Source organism: Nelumbo nucifera, chromosome 1, assembly GCF_055504915.1.
Source record: "Nelumbo nucifera cultivar China Antique chromosome 1, China Antique-T2T, whole genome shotgun sequence".
Lineage (NCBI taxonomy): Eukaryota > Viridiplantae > Streptophyta > Magnoliopsida > Proteales > Nelumbonaceae > Nelumbo > Nelumbo nucifera.
In genome coordinates, this window is record NC_142649.1 from 80,630,946 (window position 1) to 80,649,502 (window position 18,557).

Consider the following 18,557-nt stretch of genomic DNA (forward strand, 5'->3'; position numbering starts at 1 on the left):
GTGACCTACCTCCGCCGACCTGGCGACCTGCCTCTGCCGCTGACATAGCGACCTGCCTCTGTCGACCTGACGACCTCGTCTACAACTCAGGCACCCTTACGTGCACGACTAGCAGCACCTCGTCCAAGAACGACTTGTGGTACCTTGTTAGTACCGATCGAAGTGACATTGACATGAGGAGCGACGTCCCTCAAAGGCTTGCCGACCTGATTGAGGTCCAGGTGGTGACCTGTGAGACATGCTTGCCGATCAACTCTGCATGCATCCCGTCACTCCCAGGTCTCTCGGAAGTCAGATCTCACACATAATGTTCCAGAGGAAACCGAAGAAGGCGCAAAGACTGGTCTACGTGCATGACTACCTTCGAGAACTTCAGATCAATTAGGCACGTATTCTCGTAGATCTCAGACGTGGTGCGTGAAGCCCACGCTAAACAATGCCTATATAAAGGCCTTACCTCCAACCTCAGAAGGTAGATGCACAATTTAGCTCTCGTAACTCTCTATCTCGCTTTAAGCTCTCTCAAAAAAATCTCCAGCTCGTTGACTTAAGAATTGGAGTGCCCACCTCGAGTAAAGCAACTCGGGCACTCTGACACTGTTTCCTTGCAGGTCACCCCAATAAGCTATACAACTTGTCACCATTCAGCTAGGTGTCTGAACCACCTTCCAGCTCGTCACCATTCAGCTAGGCATCCGAGCCACCTTCTAGTTAGGAACCATTCAGCTAGGCGTCCAAACCACATTCCAGGTAGGGATTGTTAAGCTAGGCATATGAGCCACATTCCAGGTAGGGACTGTTCAGCTAGGCATTCGAGCCACATTCCAAGTAGGGATTGTTCAGTTAGACATCCAAGTCACCTGCCAGTCGGGAGCTGCCGAAATGTGCATTATCAATTGGCCTTCTAAAAAAACAGTTTGGTTGGGCCTAGAAAATGTCCCAGACAGTTGAGTAGGCCGAATTAACTAAGACAAAACTGGATTCGGATTCAGGTTTGGGTGGGCCACTTGTACCTGCAAAAATCACTTCTTCACTCGTTTTTGAGCTACAGTGATTGCTTGACAAGGCGATCATTGTAATTGGCAAAACATAGTGTTTTCTCTAGAAGAACAACCTGTTTTTCTCAAATATCACGTTTTCTTCACCCTTTGTTAAAATACAGTGGCCATTTTTCAGAATAATTTGGCATCAGCCATTTAAAATTTTAGTTATGAATCTTAGGCTATATTTGCTTGAGGTGCAAAAGAAAATCTACACCAAAGGAAAGAGCACAATCCAATTTGATGAGAGTGTAAAATAGGAACCGGTTGTTGGATAACAGTAACACCCCATCGTAGTAAAACATTACAAGGTCAGTAAAAACCCTGGACGATTCAGCTGGGTAGTAATGAACCATCTAAATCATTGTCTTCCTTATTCACCAGAGAAACAACACCACTCTTAACTCTATTATAAACCAAAAATCAAATGGTTTAACATGCTCTATTTGTTTTTATCCAACCTATGTCAGCTAATTCAGTGGCGTCATACAGAGGAACCCGTCACAATCCTACAAATCATAAAACTTCGATCTTAGTTTTTCAATTTCGTATATGCAAAAGTATTATACTAAAATAGAGTAAGTTTTTTTTTTTTTTTTTTAATCCATATTTTACATTCCAAATGCAAATTCGTCCTCCACCATGAGTGAATCCCATGAGCACGTTTAAAATCTGAGTGGTCAGTTTCTTAATGCTTCCAACTCCCAATCTCCTCCATCATTTTTCTATGCTCAAAGTACTGAACATACTCAAAATAGATGTCATCTGTAGGATTCACAAACAGATATAGGACCCATCTAGACAAGGCAAGTAATGGATCTTCTGATGGAAAATATTGGTTGTAACCCTTCATAGCCATAGAAAGTCATGCAGTGATCAAGTTGCTTGCGATGCGGATCCCATGCTTCACTACTTTTTTATCTTTTATCCCCTCAATTGGAGTAGAGAAAAATGGTGCGTTGAATAAAATCTCAATTGGAGCAGAGAAGAATGGTGGATTGATTAGAAATGATTTAAAAAAAGTGCCAATCTTGGCCATATTATTTCCAGCCAACGTTGCCACAACAGATTCCAACAACGGCATTAACTGCGTCTAGGACAACTTCCATTGCAATCTGAAATCTAGAGGCACAGTGAAGTTCATTCTGGATTAAGTGGAGGTCCAAACTAAGATCTTGTAGGAAGGATTCGGGCTTGGTAATGGTACCATGTGATGAAGGGTAATTTGGTCCTCCCAATCGTACAGTGACACGTGGCTTTTAGATGACGCTTTGGCACCAAGTCAGCGAGTTAGCTCAGTAAAATTAGCTTGGAGCATCTCATCCAGGTCAACCTCTACTTTGGTGAGGCCGAACTAGCTGACCCGTAGGATTACGACGAGCTATCCTTGGAGTCACTAACCACCCCCTACAGTTCTACCTCGACAAGGCCGAGCTAGCAGACTTGTAAGATTACGGCGACCTGTTCTAGGAGCTGGCCGAGCTGAGAGGACGTAAGGTGACCTGTGAGGAAGAGCTTGCTAATTGTCCCTAGCAGTTCGCTACCAAAGGCGCCGATAGAGCGACCGTTAGAATGGCTCACCGTGTCGTGTGCCTTGACTTACTTAGACAGATCGTAACCCTCGCGAGGAACTCACAACTGACACATTAATACGTCCTATATTGCAGAAACAGTTCTGCCAGAAGCTCAAGGTCGTTACCAAAGTGACCTGAGCCGCTCGATGACTATATAAGGCATCCAGGTCCATCCAAGAAAGGTATGCATGATTACAAGCTCTCAAGCTCTCTCACTTTCTAAAATACTTTCAAAACACTCTCTAACTTAAGCATCGGAGTGCCCTCCCCGGGTAAAGACACCCGGGCACTCTAACTCTATCTCTCTTGTAGAACAAAACAGCTCGGCCCGGCACAACTCGACTAATATTGTTTCCCTACAGGTCTCTCAGAAAATTACATAATTCTCTATTATATAGCTCAGACATCTCCAGCTCGGCCTAGACAAGGGAACCATTCAAGTCAGCTTCTGAGTTGTCAGCCAGTAGGGGATATGCCAGATTGCGCATCATCAATTGGTGACGTCTGTGGGAAATGCAACAAAAAGTTAAGTTCTCACATTCTAAAAAGTTAAATTCTCACCTTCAAGATTGCTAAGTTTTCATCTTCTAATTTCTGGTTCCATCAACCTAATGATATTTTTGAGCAGCACCAACATCAAGAACAAGAGTCAATCACTGGGGGTAAGAGCATCCATGATGAACCTTGAGAACCCCCTGTGACAATCAGTAGCAGCCATGCCGAACTCAGCACTCCCAGTACCCTAGATAAACACTCCGCCACCTCATGTGAATGCCCCTTTCTCCATGCTAGAGCCATCAGCGGTTCCCGTCGGGATTAAAGCGTGACGGTTTTATGAGCTGAAGCGTGGATCTCCAGATGTGGGCACGAGACGAGGAGTTCGGTGCATTCATACTGCCGCAAAAAAGACAACAACAAAATGACCTCAACTCATTCTACGTTTATTCTCAACAACAGTTAGCCCGGACAAAGCCTCATCAGCTTTGTTTCGTGAGGTTTCCTCAACAGGTCGAGCCCTTCGTGGCTCCCGCAAGAGTTGGCAGCCAATGGACTTCCTTGCAAGTCGAGCCTTCCAAGGCTTTTGTGCGAGCTAGCGCCCTATAGTTAGTAGAGCTACCCCTGCAGGTCGAGCTCCTTGTGGCTCCAATATTAGTAGACGCCCAATGTGTTGATGCAATGCAGACATGGCACCGAACTATCGGACAATGCCGACAACAACATACGTATCAACAGCCAGTAAAAAGCGAGCAAAAGAATAAGCAAGTAGCAACAAGACCAAAAGGAGAAGCAGATCGCCGTTCTTCATGTTGTTGAGACAAGGTATCCAGACATAAAGAAGCTTGCCTCCGCACTGGTGCTAGCAGCCCGAAAACTAAGGCCCTACTTCCAAGCCCATACCATCGTAGTCCTGACCGGTCGACCTTTGAGGCAGATTCTATAGAAGCCCGAGGTCTCGGGGAGACTGACGAAGTGGGCAATAGAGCTCAGCAAATACGATAATCGTTATGAGCCACGACCAGTGATAAAAGTGCAGGTTCCGGCATACTTTATTGCCGAGTGCACCTTCAGCTCACCAGCCCTTGAAGTAGTCGAGCTTGTGACCACATTGGAGGCATTAACCAGTGTGGCACCAGCCCCAGCTCGCGAGATTGTGAGTTGGGATGAGGAGCCCTGGATACTTCGTGTGGATGGTTCATCTAACGAGAGTGGAAGTAGAGCTGCGTTGATGTTCTACAGACCTAGTGAGGTGAAACTGGAATACGCGCTCCGGTTAATTAGAGGATGGAGAAGAGAAACTAATAATTAGAGTATATAAATATGTATGGACGTTTTACACAAAGGCAATGAATTATATTGAGGTTTCTTCAGCTTATGCTAGCTATGGTGAGTGATTCCCATGCCCTATAGTGATCCTAAGCACCCTATGAGTGGTTCCAGGTATTTTCTCTCTTCTTTCTCTCCTTATTTTCTCTCTTATTCCTTCAAGAAGCCATTACAGCCATTGACAGCGACATAACTCTGATAAAGAAGACCATTCAACATTCTCTAAGGACTAGAACTTAGCTGGTCCTACATCACCAGGTTGGCACTAGCGAAGGAGGTCGGAGCCAAACATCTCGTGGTCTGCAGTGACCGAAAACTTGTGGTAAATCAAGTAAATGAAAAGTATGAGACACGAGAACCCTCAATGGCAGCCTACTTGGCTAAGGTAAGGGAACTCCTGCCCAACTTCAACTCTTGGCATCTCTAGCAAATTCCGAGATCAAAAAATACAGAGGTTGACGCCCTCTCTAGGATGGCGAGTGCAATCGACTCGACCAAGAGAATGGTTTACATAGAAGAGCTACCTCACCCGTCGATAGAAAAAGGGGCATAAGAGGTCGCCAATATAACCACTACAGAGCCGAGCTGGATAGATCCGATCTTCGACTACACAAGACAAGGCGTATTGCCAAAAGAACGAAATGCAGCTCGCTACGTGATAGTAAATGAGCAACTCTACAGAAGATCCTTTACTCTACCATATCTATGATGCCTATGCCGAACTGAGGCAGATCGGGTGTTACACGAGATCCACGAAGGGCTTTGTTGAGGACACTTGGGAGGCTGGGCCCTAACTCAGAAAGCCTTATGATAAAGGTACTATTGGCCCACCATAAAAGTAGATGCTGTCGAGTTGGTCCTGAGATGTGATAAATGCCAGCGACACGCCAACATCCTACACCAGCCAGCGCTCACTTCTTTCCCCAGATTTGATGTTTGAAGAAGAAACCGTGGCTCGCCCAGCTTCCGACCAAGCTAATAAAGCAAGCGACCTATTAACTAGCCAGACCAATTACCCTTACTAAGAGTTACTTTCTTCACCGAGCTACCATTGGCTCGAGAGTGGGGGCAATTGATGAGGGGTAATTTGGTCATTCTAATCGTACAACGACACGTGGCTTCCGAATGACACCTCGGCGCCAAGTTAGCGAGCTAGCTCAATAAAATTAGCTCGGAGCATCTCACCCAGGCCAACTTTTACCTCGGCGAGACCGAACTAGCTGACCCGTAGGATTACGACGAGCTGTCCTTGGAGTCAATCGAGCTGTAGGGACTTAAGGCAACCTCGCTAACCACCTCTTGCAGTTCCATCTTGGTAAGGCCGAGCTAGCAGATCCATAAGATTACAGCGACCTATTCTAGGAGCCGACCGAGTTGAGAGGACCTAAGGCGACTTGCGAGGAAGAGCTCGCTAACTGTCCCTAGCAGTTCGCTACCAAAGGCGCCGATAGCGCAACCGTTAGAATGGCTCACCGTGTTGCGCACCTCAACTTTACTTAGACAGATCGTAACCCCCACGAGGAACTCGCAACTGACACATTAATACGCCCTATATTGCGGAAACAGCTCTGCTAGAAGCTTAGGGCCGTTATCAAAGTGCCCTGAGCCCCCCAGTGACTATATAAGGCATCCAGATCCATCCAAGAAAGGTATGCGTGATTACAAGCTCTTAAGCTCTCTCACTTTCTAAAATACTTTCAAAACACTCTCTGACTTAAGTATCGGAGTGCCTTCCCCGGGTAAAGACACCAGGGCACTCTAACTCTGTCTCTCTTGCAGAACAAAACAACTTGGCTAATATTGTTTCCCTGTAGGTCTCTCAGAAAATTATATAGGTCAGACATCTCTAGCTCGGCCCAAATAAGGAAACCATACAAGTCAACTTCTAAATTGTCAGCCAGCAGAGGAACTACCAGATCACGCATCATCACCATGGATGGAGAAATCTACATTGTCCACAAGTGGACAAATAAACTGTTAATGGAAAAATTCCCACCAAGGTGGGGCAAGAGCTCCATACACACTCGGGGGCACTATGGAACTATGTGGTTGTGCTGACTCAAGGAGATTACTTGTAACTTCATTGTGACTAAATGGGACCATTGTAGATCTCTAGCGGCAGTCGGTGCACCCTTTAGTGGCAGTCGTTGTTGTCGCTAAAGGTCAAACTGCCGCTTAGAAATTTGCCTTTAGTGGCAGCTATTAATTGCCGCTAAATTCGATTTCTAGTAGCAGTTTTTTGTGTTTTACCGGTAGTGGCCAAATTTGACGATTGGTGGTCAATTTTATTGTAGTGATGTCATCTAAAAATAATGTCTGGATTGGCCTGTGTGGGCTCATGCCGGAATGGCCCGCGTGCTAGGCCAGCCCGATCCAGTATGTCATTTAATCATTTTATTATAGTATTTGTTCAATTTATTGTCAATTTCATTTAATAATTTTTATTGTATGAATTGATTATTCATATGGAATAAAATTTTAAGATGATTTTTTTTTTCAAATTGTTATTGCAATCATTGAATTTATCATTTTTCCTTTACTTCTCATTATATATTATAATTTTTTGAATTTTTGTTTTTTTATAGTAAAAACAAAAAAGAAAGAAAATGAAATAATACGGGCCGGACTGGCTTAAGACCCACGGGCTATAGGCCTGGGCTCGTGTTGGGCCCCACTCCCAATCTACATGGGCCATGCAGGCAATACAAAAACGTGGGCAATGCCAGGCGAACACTACCCACATTACACCTCTATTTTTTTGTACGCTCAACTCCGTGTCATAGGTTACTTAACCTATCACAAGTGAACGCACCAGTGTTATGTACATATAGGGCCTACAATTACTAACACATTATAGGCAGCTGTATTCACAGCGGATATGGACTTCTCATCAATGGGTCTCTATCTTTTGTTTTCTTTATTCTTTTTTATGCATAGTTTTATTGGGTTGAGTTGTTTTCTCATCCACGACAACACATCATGACTTTGGCGAGTGTATTAAGATGATGAAGTTGCTCCATCTTTGCCATTTATTTTTGTTTGTGATAATGGTACCATTATAAATTTCACTATATAATGATATTCTAAATTTTGAGGTTATGTTGTTATTTTCTTTTACAAGGACTACCATTAAATTAAATGTGTATGTACATTGTACGTGATAATTTTAAATAATAATAATAATAATAATTTTAATAACTTTATAAAAACTAAGTTATAGATTTATTTTTTTATTTCATTTCCATTGTTGATAAAAATACTCATTACATATATTTATTTAATATTTGTTAAATATATAATATTAGAGATGTGCACAATTTTTTGAGATTTTTTGTATTTTCTATATTTTATATCTATATATATATATATTTTGAGTTTTTATTATTATATAATTATAACATCATATTTTGACCATTTGACTAGAAAGAAAAATATTTGTCTATTTTTAATTCTTGTTATTTAATTATGACATCATTAGTTGATTCATTTTGATTTTATCCAAATAGTTAGACAATTGACCACCACTCAAATGGAGATACACTTCTATTTTTAAGTTAGTTTAATTTTTTGTTTTATTTCTATAATTAATAAGAAAGGAAAAGTCCATGATGTAAAAAATGCATGATACGGAAGAAGCTTTGGCCAATAAACCCCCTGGATGAATTGTTTAAAACTCACCATGAATTTTTAGCATTTCTCTTAAACTCATCATAGGGAACCCATGTCTGTAATTTGATGTTAAACAGACTAAGGTGGTAGTAGATTACAATTTACTCTTTGTTATATTCAACCCATTTTGAATATAAAAATATGTTTAATAAGGCTGACTTGCATTCTCCAAGCATCTCAAGACTCTTGACGAAGAAACCCTTATGCTGAAATCCATACTTGGTTGAAATTTCAACTGAAGCAAAGTCCATGTTGAACCCAAAAGTTTTCTTTGACATTCTTATTGGAAAGATTAAAGCCGGGTAGATTGTGATGGAGCTATTTGCAGATGTGGACCCTAAAACTGCAGAGAACTTCTGGTGCCTCTGCATGGGTGAGAAGGGGATTGGAATATCAGGAAAACCACTTCATTATAAAGGCTCAACCTTCCACTGCATTATCCCAAACTCCATGTGCTAAGGTGGGGATTTCAGATAGTGGAGGGTTACAGCATGGTGAAGGCAATGGAGAAAGTGGGTTCAGAGAGTGGGACGACTTCAGAAAGAGTTGTGATTGAAGATTGTGGTCAGATGAAGGAGAACTAATGGGGGTGTTTGTAAGAGGGTTTGACAACTAATGATGTGATAAGAACTCGGTTTCAACTTTCAATCTCACATTGAAGAATGATGTAGATTTTTTTTTTTTTTGCCGGTTATATGCTTTAGCACAGATTTCCTTCAATTTGGTCATAAAAATTACATTTATACTGATGTGGATAACTTCTGTCACTGTACACCAATCAATAGTGAGTTTTGAAAAATAAAAATCCAATGTTTGAGAAAGTATGATTGGATGAAAAGTCATGGTGAATTTTAGATAATTTCTCTATAATAAAAAACCACATGATTAATCATCACTTCAATGATGTTGGTTGATAAGTTATATTTGTGGCATCATAGTTGGAAGTTGGAACTCTGAAAATAATTCTTATTTACACTTTTGAGTTACAGGATAGGATTCAAGATATCTCGGTGCCAAACACAACCCTACTCTCTAGATCAATTTATTTGTTTTATTTTATTTATTACATTTTTTTCTTTTTTTAGTCAACTTTAAAGGGTCAAATGCCGATACAGCTAGCTGTACGTCAACTTACAATTACAAGAAGCCTTCCAACAAACACGGAATCAATAAAAAATAAACCCACAAAAGGATTAACGATCAAAATTAAAAGTCTGGTCACCTTGTTTTCCTTCATTTCCAAAACCCATTAATCCAAGAATTCATAGAAACAAATCGAAATCATCGGCTGAGTCTCGTTTTGTTTTACATGAGGAGAAATCTCCGTTTTTCTTGTCACCTGGTACGTAGAACATATTTTTTAATATAGAATGACGACTTCAAATCGGGCTTTCATGTTTTCCAATTCAACCTCTGTCTTTTTCAATAAACAGCGTTACTTACAGCGAAAAAGGAAGGTCCAACATATGACAATCAAAATTAAATAGGTACCCATAAATTCAATCACACAGAGAAATTCTCTGTCCCCTCTCCATATCTGGAATGATGAAACTTTAAAACCCGAAAAATACTATCTCTCAGTTTCTTCTCTTATTTCAATCATAGAAAGTAAGATAACAGAGATGAGTTTTAAAGTTTCCTTGGGAGATCACAGATACAGAAGGTTGGAATCAGAGCTTAGAGATGAGGATGATCCTACTAATCTTCATTATCAACAAGCTCGGACAAACAATAACAAGAAATACGTTATAGCTTGCGCCATCTTCGCCTCTCTCAACTCTGCGCTCCTCGGCTATGGTAAGCTTGTTTCCTTCTTCTCCCTCGTCATATTTTCTGTGTTCTCTTTGATCAGTCCATGTTTGTAGAACATCAAATCGGAATAATTCGTGGGTTATTATGGTTACGTTCTGTCTTCGTCCTTCCGGGGAGAAGTTTCTTCCCTTTCATTACATTCGAAATGATTCCTTCATTTTTTTTCCATCTCTCATTTGAACCAAAAGGAGCTTGCTTTCTTTCATTTTTTCATCTCTCACGCTTTGATAATTGTTAATTTGTTATGGACATTACATTCTGATAAATGTATAAATTACAATGCTTTGGACGTAATTTTTTTTTTAAATTTGATGTTCTACATGACATATTGACATCACAATGTCTATTTCTTGACGTCATATCACAAAAAAACTGCTCCATTATGTCCTGTTTTAGTTTGTTAATTTTAGTTTTCACCAATTGAAAACTGTTTGAAAGACGGTTGAAAGAGAAGCTACACAAATTTGGGGGTAGCTGGGCCAATAATCCATAAAGCAAATATAGTTTAGAGAATTTAGGTTATGGTCCAATGTAGCTTCAGCACTTCCAGCTTTTGCCAACCAGTTAACTTGGGTTAAAGATGCAGGATTACTTGAATATAATCTCTTTGTGAATAGAATTTGTCTTTTTTCCATTTGCAATAAATTGCTTTTATTTAGGATTTACCTCTTTTTTTTCTTATTGCTAGCACTAAAGTTAGGATAATAAGAAAGAGAATCTCTATAAATCATCAAAATTGTTTCTTATTGGAGAAAAATCATCTAGGGAAATTTTCATCTAACAGCTTATTATTTTTTTCCTGTTGTACTGGACAACAGCAGCAGCAGCTTATTATTTGATGATGCTATTTGCAACAAAACTTCATATCCCATTTTTTTGGTGCTGTTTCTATAATTGGTTATGGAACTATGAAAGTGAACTTGCAACTTAGCTCGGGGTCTTTTCCATTTGTAGATATAGGTGTCATGAGTGGAGCAATCATATTCATGCAGGAGGATCTGAAGATAACAGAGGTACAAGTAGAAGTTCTTGTTGGGATTTTGAGCATTGTTTCACTTCTGGGTAGTTTAGGTGGTGGAATAACCTCAGACGCCATTGGTAGGAAATGGACCATGGCCCTGGCAGCCATTGTCTTTCAAATGGGTGCTGCTATAATGGCTCTTGCTCCTTCCTTCAAAGTACTCATGATTGGAAGACTGTTTGCTGGGATTGGAATTGGCTTTGGAGTCATGATTGCCCCTGTATACATCGCTGAAATATCACCATCCATTGCCCGTGGATCTCTCACCGCCTTCCCTGAAATTTTTTTGAATCTGGGGATCCTTCTCGGCTACATCTCAAACTATGCATTTTCAGGATTCTCAGCAAACATAAGTTGGAGAATAATGCTTGCTGTAGGAATTATCCCTTCAGTATTTATTGGGGTTGCTTTGTTTGTCATCCCTGAGTCTCCCAGATGGTTGGTAATGCAGAACCAGGTTGAAGAAGCAAGAACGATCTTGCTAAAAACAAATGAGAATGAGAATGAGGCAGAACGGAGGCTGGCAGATATACGACAGGCAGCAGGGATGGCTAATTCAGAGAAAGCTGTGTGGAGTGAATTCTTGAGGCCTTCCCCTTCACTTCGGCAAATGCTGATTGCTGGTCTTGGAATCCAATGTTTCCAACAGATGACAGGTATTGATGCAGCTGTGTATTACAGCCCCACAATCTTTAAAGAAGCTGGGATCAGGGAAAATGGTACACTTCTTGCTGCAACTGTTGCTGTTGGGTTTACCAAGACTTCTTTCATCTTGGTTGCTATCTTTCTCATTGACAGAGTTGGAAGAAAGCCACTTCTGTATGTGAGCACAATTGGGATGACAGCATGTTTGCTTGTATTAAGCCTTGCTCTCTCTTCAATGGAACATGGAGAAGTTACAGTTGTGCTGGTGATTTTTGTGGTTTCTGGGTATGTAGCTTTCTTCTCAATGGGAATTGGCCCAATTTCCTGGCTATTGCCATCTGAAATTTTCCCTCTGAGACTGCGAGCTCAAGCTGCAGCCCTTGGGGCAGTAGGGAACCGAATATGCAGCGGCCTGGTTGCCATGTCTTTCCTTTCTGTTGCTCATGCCATCACAGTGGCAGGAACGTTCTTCATCTTTTTTGTGATCTCAGTCCTCTCCATCATCTTTGTTTATGAATTTGTTCCAGAAACAAAGGGAAAATCCCTAGAGCAGATAGAGTTGCTATTTCAAAATGTGGGAGAACACAAAGGTGAAGTTCAACTAAGAGATGTAGAGCGTCTACTGCCAAAAGAACGACTGCTTGGGGTTTAGTTTCATGATGATAACATTCAAGCAGTTATAAAAGCATGCAACTGGCTGAAAAATGATGCAGTCTTTTCTTCAAGAAAAGTGATCCAATGAAAATCCTGCCACATTTTGGAAGTACAGGATTTAAAGTAGAACCCTTGCTGCTACATTTAAGAGATAAATGACTTAAAGAGATGCAGAGGTCATTTTTTCCTGAAGTTATATTCTTGTAGTTTAGTATAAGCTTACATGACTTTATTCAGATTTTGATGTGCATGTCTTCTTCTGGGGCTGTATGCTTTGATATTTGTATGTAAATGAGACATAATACATGATTCTTTCTTCAGGTGCAAACTGCACAGGAATTTATTCAGATTTTGATGTGCATGTCTTCCTCTGGGGATGTATGATTTGATATTTGTAGGGAAATGAGTCATAAGTTTACATGAATTTATTCAGATTTTAATGTACTTGTCTTCCTCTGGAGCTGTATCCTTTGATATTTGTAAGAAAATGAGACATAATGCATGATTCTTTCTTCAGGTGCAAACTACACATCCTTAAGTTAACTGGTCTTATTGCTCCTTCTAATGCTTCAGAGAAGTTCCTTTTCTTCAAAATCTAATGCCCCCGACTGTGTGAGGTCAATGTTGAAAAAAATTTACACAAGGAAATTATCGAATAGTTATGTTAAGTGGACACCTCAAATGAATGCCATACCCATGTAGGACATCTATGGATATTGACACTGATGAAAACTTAAGAGGACTCTCTCTCAGTGAAGCCATTACCTAATGTTGGTCCAGCTATCTGGGGTCTTGGGAGGGCTAGACTGGATATAGTCCTAACCTTTGGCGCTTTTTTATTTTTCACAAAGTGGCTGCTCTCGAACCTATTAGGGAAAGTTTGGGCATGAGATGTTTATTTATTATACTTGATAGTAATCAATTATACATTGTTTTAATTGTTTGCTTTGGTTTATTCTTCCACATTTAATTTGTCCCTTTCCAACAATTATTCCATCATGCATATTACATAAAAATATGTAATCTAAACTAAGACATAAAAGTTAAAATATAACTCCCAAGTCCCAAATCCCTGAACCCTAGTATTTTGTGTGTTCCATATCTGAAACAATCTACCTCACTACCTGTGTCAGGTTCTGACACTTGTATCCATGCAAAAGAGTTAAATTAGAATAAAATCTGCTGCACAAGCTCATGTTTAACTTTACCTCTTTCTTTTTGAGAACTTAAATCTAACATAAATGTGAAACATATTTGCTACTTTTATCTTGTGAACTTGGACTATTTAGGTGGCACAAGTCTTGATTCAACTTAGATTATGTCTAAAGAGGATAAAAAAATTATTTGACTGCTGCAGCAACAACAGCTGAAGCTTTTAAAAACTTGACAAGAGACCTTTTAAGTTTAGTTGATACATGTGGGGTCTTTTCTTACATGGGCTTGAGATCACAGCTAAGCTACTTTCTTCTTGGTCTTTATATTGGAAAATTACTTATTGTCCCAAGTGTTTTGGTGATGTAACTCTTATCAATAAAAAAAAAAACAAGCTGAAAGGAAGAGGAAATCATGGTGGATTTTGTTTTATTCACAGGTAGGGAATAAATTTGCCAACTAAAAGTTACATGGAAAACATCATCCAAGTGATGTCCCTCTTTAAACATGACCAGCATCCCCAAGGTATAAAATCCTCTGAAAATCTGGACACCACAATATGAGGCTATCAACCATAAGACTGATTCCACCTGAAGATTTGCCCACCTATTGGCACCGACACCTTGCGTCCTGAATTACTGATCTAACAGTTTCATGTTAATTTATATACTTAATTAATAAAACCACAGAAAGAGAATGATAACATAAAAGGAAACGGGACCCTATGACTTAAATGAGGATTTTCTTCTGTATTCATCCTTATTTTCATCCCCCCTCTATATCTCATGATGAGCTCTGTAGAGCTAGAATTAATTTTATATTTTAATTAATCCCAGTCGAATTATTCAATATCACCAAAACCTGTATGGGATGCTCTAGTTGTTGACAATCTGCATCGCTGTTGCTATTATTATCTTTTTTTGGTTCAAGAGAACAAAGAACAAAAATTTCTTGCCCCTTGTTTATATTATGGGAGGGCAGGCTTTTCTTATTTAAAAGGACTTTAGGTTTTGACCTGCTTACCGCTTTGGTCGCCATCCAGAAAGGGTGTCAGGGGTCATTATGCTAAGTGTTCTTTTTAAGTCATAACTGTGATAGCATGGGTGTGCAGTCACAATTGGCCAAACCAAAGGAAAAAGAAAAGCCTTTACCCTGTGAAAAAGGGAACTCATCAAACTCTGAGGAAAGATTTGCTATCTATAATCAACCACTGAGACATTGATTTTCCTACCCATTCCCCACCCCCAGGTAAACTAAGCAAAAAAGAGAAGAAAGAAAAAGAATAAATGGGCACCTCCAAAAATAACAGCAAATACACAAATCAGAAATTTGATAAATCAACTTACAGGCAAAATGAAAGTAGTGAAGCACAAAGTATGAGCCTAGAAGTGGACTTCATAAATTTTCTGTACCAAAAGAAGAGAAAAAAAAAAGAAAAGAAAATTGCTGCTATGCCGGTTCAGTGGACATTCATGTAAAATAAGGACAAAATAAGACTCCGCGTCATACCACAAAACAAAAATGAATTACTCAATAGGAATGGAAGCAGAAGCCAAACTTAGAAGTTACTGAGCTAAGGGAGAACAAGGATTTTAATATAGGGATTTTAGTATTAGCACCAGAAGCCAAACATCAATCTGACTTATATCATCTTCATCTAAGCCTTGTCTCAACTGTATTGGGTCAGAAACATAAACCCTGTTCTGCCATTCCGTTCTGTTCAGTGCCATATCCATTGTTAAATTTGACTTCTACATCAGAAAGAAAAGAAAGGCTGAGAAAACACCCATGTAAGTTGTTTACCTAGTTGACCCCAGATCTGATAGAAATTTATGCTTTGTTTTGTACGATGCCTTGAGGACTTTCCCAAAGTTTTTCCTTTCTCACTTATTCTCCGAGGAACCAAAGACAGCCTTACAGATAAAAACTCCCATCTACTTGTTTATCTAGTTGGCTTTAGATAAGAAAGACATATAGAGGTAATGCTCTTATTTTTGTTCATGTTGAAATGACACGTTGAATTTTCCTTTTAAATCTCATTTCAAAGAATCTCATAGACCTTGCAGACATTGTAGATAATATGGAATCTGAGAACAAATGAAATTGTCTTCCTGTAAATGCAAAATGCCTTAATTGATCTTGCAAGAAGATACAACACAAATTACAGAAACCCAGATGTTCCTTATACTGAAATTACGACTGATTAAAAGAAAAAATATTTTATTTTCCTTAATTTTACAAGACTAACGATGTTATGGACTGAGTTGGTCCATAACCACACTACCGGATGGGGACATGGGAAAAGAAGAGGAGTCGAGATAGACTGATTTGGTCCATAATTTTACAAGACTAACGATGTAATGGACTGAGTTGGTCCATACATATGCTTCATCCTTCTTCCATACCTATGAGACTGAGACTTTATGGTTGCAGAAGATGCAGCAGTTCGACACTATGTGACTGATGATGCTCCCTTCTTCAACCTTCATCTTTCTACTGTGCCTGTTCCATAGGTGAACGGCAAAGCTTTGTTCGCGAACGTGCCTGAGCTTTGAAGACATCCATTTTAAATGGGCACTGCCTCGGGGTCCATGAAAGAAGCTTCGGACCCTACTCCAATCAACTGGATAAAATGCAGACGGCGGCAACACAGTGAAATTAAAGTCAGGTCTTTCTCCCACTCTTGAAACTACCCTTGAAACCAGGTAAGGCCCATTGTGGCCCCACTTATTTCCATTGAAGGTGAGTGCGAATTCCTCGATGAACTTGTGAAGGAGTGGATGCATCTTGTCAAATATCAGAACAGCGTTGTTCAACCGACTCCAATGTCCAGTTTTAAGATCAACGGTCTGTGCTCCTATGGCATTTCTCAAATTAGAGAAGCTCTTCAAGACTATAACATCGCTGTCTATATAAATTCCACCATACTTGTATAGGAGTGCGAGCCTAAGCAAATTGGAGAGGTTCTGACCAAGGGAAACCTCCCCAGGATCGACATTCCCCTTCCTTAGGTGATTGAACCAAACTTCAGCATATGTATCCTTGAAGATGTAGCTGAAATCAGGGAAAATTGCAGCGACCCTGAATCCCTGGTCTAAGAACGGTTTTAGGAGTTGGGTTCCTCCTTTTGAATCCAAGGAATTTGAGACTATCAGCAGACAAGCATTTGGATGTGACTTAAAAAGACTCTCTACTGCAAACAACTCTCTGTGACCAAACGACTCCAAAGAAGAAATCCAAGTCATGAAGAAACGAACCTTGCAATAAGAAGAATTGGAAGAATTCAAGTAAGACCCGTGAAAGAATTCGTTCACTCTCACAGAAAATTGCCTTGACAGGTTGGAGGACTGCAAATGCTTGAATACCACCATCTTATTCTTTCTCGACCTCCTTGGTCTGTGAGTCGGAAAAGAGTTAAATGAAAGAACTGAAGAAGACTTAGGTTCTTGCAATAGCGGCAAATGGGACTTCAGTTTAGAAGGTGGGATTTCTTCCTTGACGGCGTACATGACGGAGGAGGATAACGAAGACGAAGAGGAAGACCATTTTCGTGCTGTATCTCCAACTGCGTTTGCGTTTTCTAGGGAGAAACTATGGGATTCGGGGGTGATTTCTGCCGGAAAATGGACTTGAACACAGAAAATGCTGGCACTATTGTATGCCAAAAGCACAAGTAGGACGAGAACGAGCAGAGATGGGGGAAAGTAGAAGAGCAAAGCGAAAAGAGAGCACTTCATCTTCTGCAAATGGTAAGGAAGAGAAAGAAGAGATGGCCGAGAAGGATTGGTGGTGTTATCGTCCATGGCTGAAACTTCTGAATGCTCCCTTCAGATCAGTTCCATGGTGGACGCGGTAAAAGAAGAAATTAAAAGCTTCTGTTTTGGGGCGAAAAGAATAAGAAGATTTGTTTAAATAAATATAAGCAGTTAAGAACAGAGAGATGAGAGACCTTTGGAAGAAGCCCCACTTCTTTTGTTTCGAACGAGAGAGAGAGAGAGAGAGAGAGCAATTGCGCGGTCGTCGGCTCGGCTTGATTCGACTCAGCTCCATTTCTATATTCTTTTTGCATTCTTTCGCAATTATCCTGTCGGGTTCGCAGTTCGCACGTTGCAGTTTGGAGTGCGTATTGTACTTCAAGCACAAAATTGTTATAGCGTAAGACATAATTTCAATTAACTAAAGAAGAAATCTGCGTTTGACATTGCAATTGAGCAAAAGTAATAAGTTGGGTTTTACCTTTAATCCAAAAGTTTAAGATATTTTGTTCTGATTTTATCCTTTTTATAAAGGAGAGAAAACCCTTTTACGCTTTACAGCAACGCCAGAGGAAATGGTCAGAAAGCCCTGTGTGACGACCAATTTGAAGCCAAAAGCCAGATAATTGCTTTTCTTTATTGCAGTTCCAAACGCTCCCTAGTAAAGTAGTAAGAGGCTAAGAGTTATTGTCTTTATAAACTGGCCTCATGCCTCCACTTTAGAAATAAGGGTGAGGTTGGAGGTGGAACCGTGGAAGGGGCTCCCCAGAATAGATATTCCGATCCAGTGGAGAGGGAACTCTATCGATTAATCATGTTTTCACTTTATAACTTGCCCTAGATTGGACATGGGATTCAGATCCATTAGTAATTGGATTTGAATCTAATAATTTTTTAAACTGATTCAGATGGTACCCCAATTGAATTTGGGTATTGAATAATATTAATAAATTAAATTAAAAATAATCAAAATATTGAAAATAACTTCTATCAAACTTAAACTTATATTACTCTCTTTAAAAATTTGGACACTCAAACCAACTTTACTGACAATTAAATATATGTTATGGGACCTAAGGTTCTAAACTAGTCCCGGTTGTTCCACCCTCACTCAGCTCCGAGGTGGGCTCCATACGGACAGCTAACAACTTACAAGCTATGATTGGTGGAAAATTTAGAAAGCCAATTCATTTGGGAGGGCTTCAGTTGGTTGAACTGTTTTGAAGAAACTATCAAATTTCCAATTCAAGTATACTATAGAAAATCGATTTATTAGCTTAATTAAACCATATTCTAGCTTTTCATGTTTTTCACCAAACATAACCAATCTTTCTGAATGGAACTCACGTTGCAATGCCAGAAGCCACTGTATGAAAGTCCTCCGAACTGGTGCATGGTTTCACAGCTTTCC

General features: G+C 40.0%; 2 protein-coding genes and 2 pseudogenes across 2 annotated transcripts; 2 read left to right on the forward strand and 2 right to left on the reverse strand.

Moving 5' to 3' along the window:
- Positions 1–1,608: 1,608 nt before the first annotated feature.
- On the reverse strand, positions 1,609–3,412 carry LOC148803483 (GDSL esterase/lipase At4g10955-like; annotated as a pseudogene).
- A 4,944-nt stretch (positions 3,413–8,356) lies between these two features.
- On the forward strand, positions 8,357–8,691 carry LOC148803484 (peptidyl-prolyl cis-trans isomerase CYP19-3 pseudogene; annotated as a pseudogene).
- Positions 8,692–9,363: 672 nt separating this feature from the next.
- LOC104588884 (putative polyol transporter 4) lies at positions 9,364–12,585 on the forward strand. The gene is made up of 2 exons (XM_019196221.2): positions 9,364–9,904; positions 10,874–12,585. The coding sequence occupies exons 1-2, from the start codon at positions 9,730–9,732 to the stop codon at positions 12,235–12,237; spliced, it is 1,539 nt and encodes a 512-aa protein (XP_019051766.2). The 5' UTR covers positions 9,364–9,729; the 3' UTR covers positions 12,238–12,585.
- A 2,909-nt stretch (positions 12,586–15,494) lies between these two features.
- On the reverse strand, positions 15,495–17,330 carry LOC104588883 (alpha 1,4-glycosyltransferase family protein). The gene has a single exon (XM_010247006.3). It carries the CDS (start codon positions 17,192–17,194, stop codon positions 15,797–15,799), a length of 1,398 nt encoding a protein of 465 aa, XP_010245308.1. The 5' UTR covers positions 17,195–17,330; the 3' UTR covers positions 15,495–15,796.
- Positions 17,331–18,557: the final 1,227 nt, after the last annotated feature.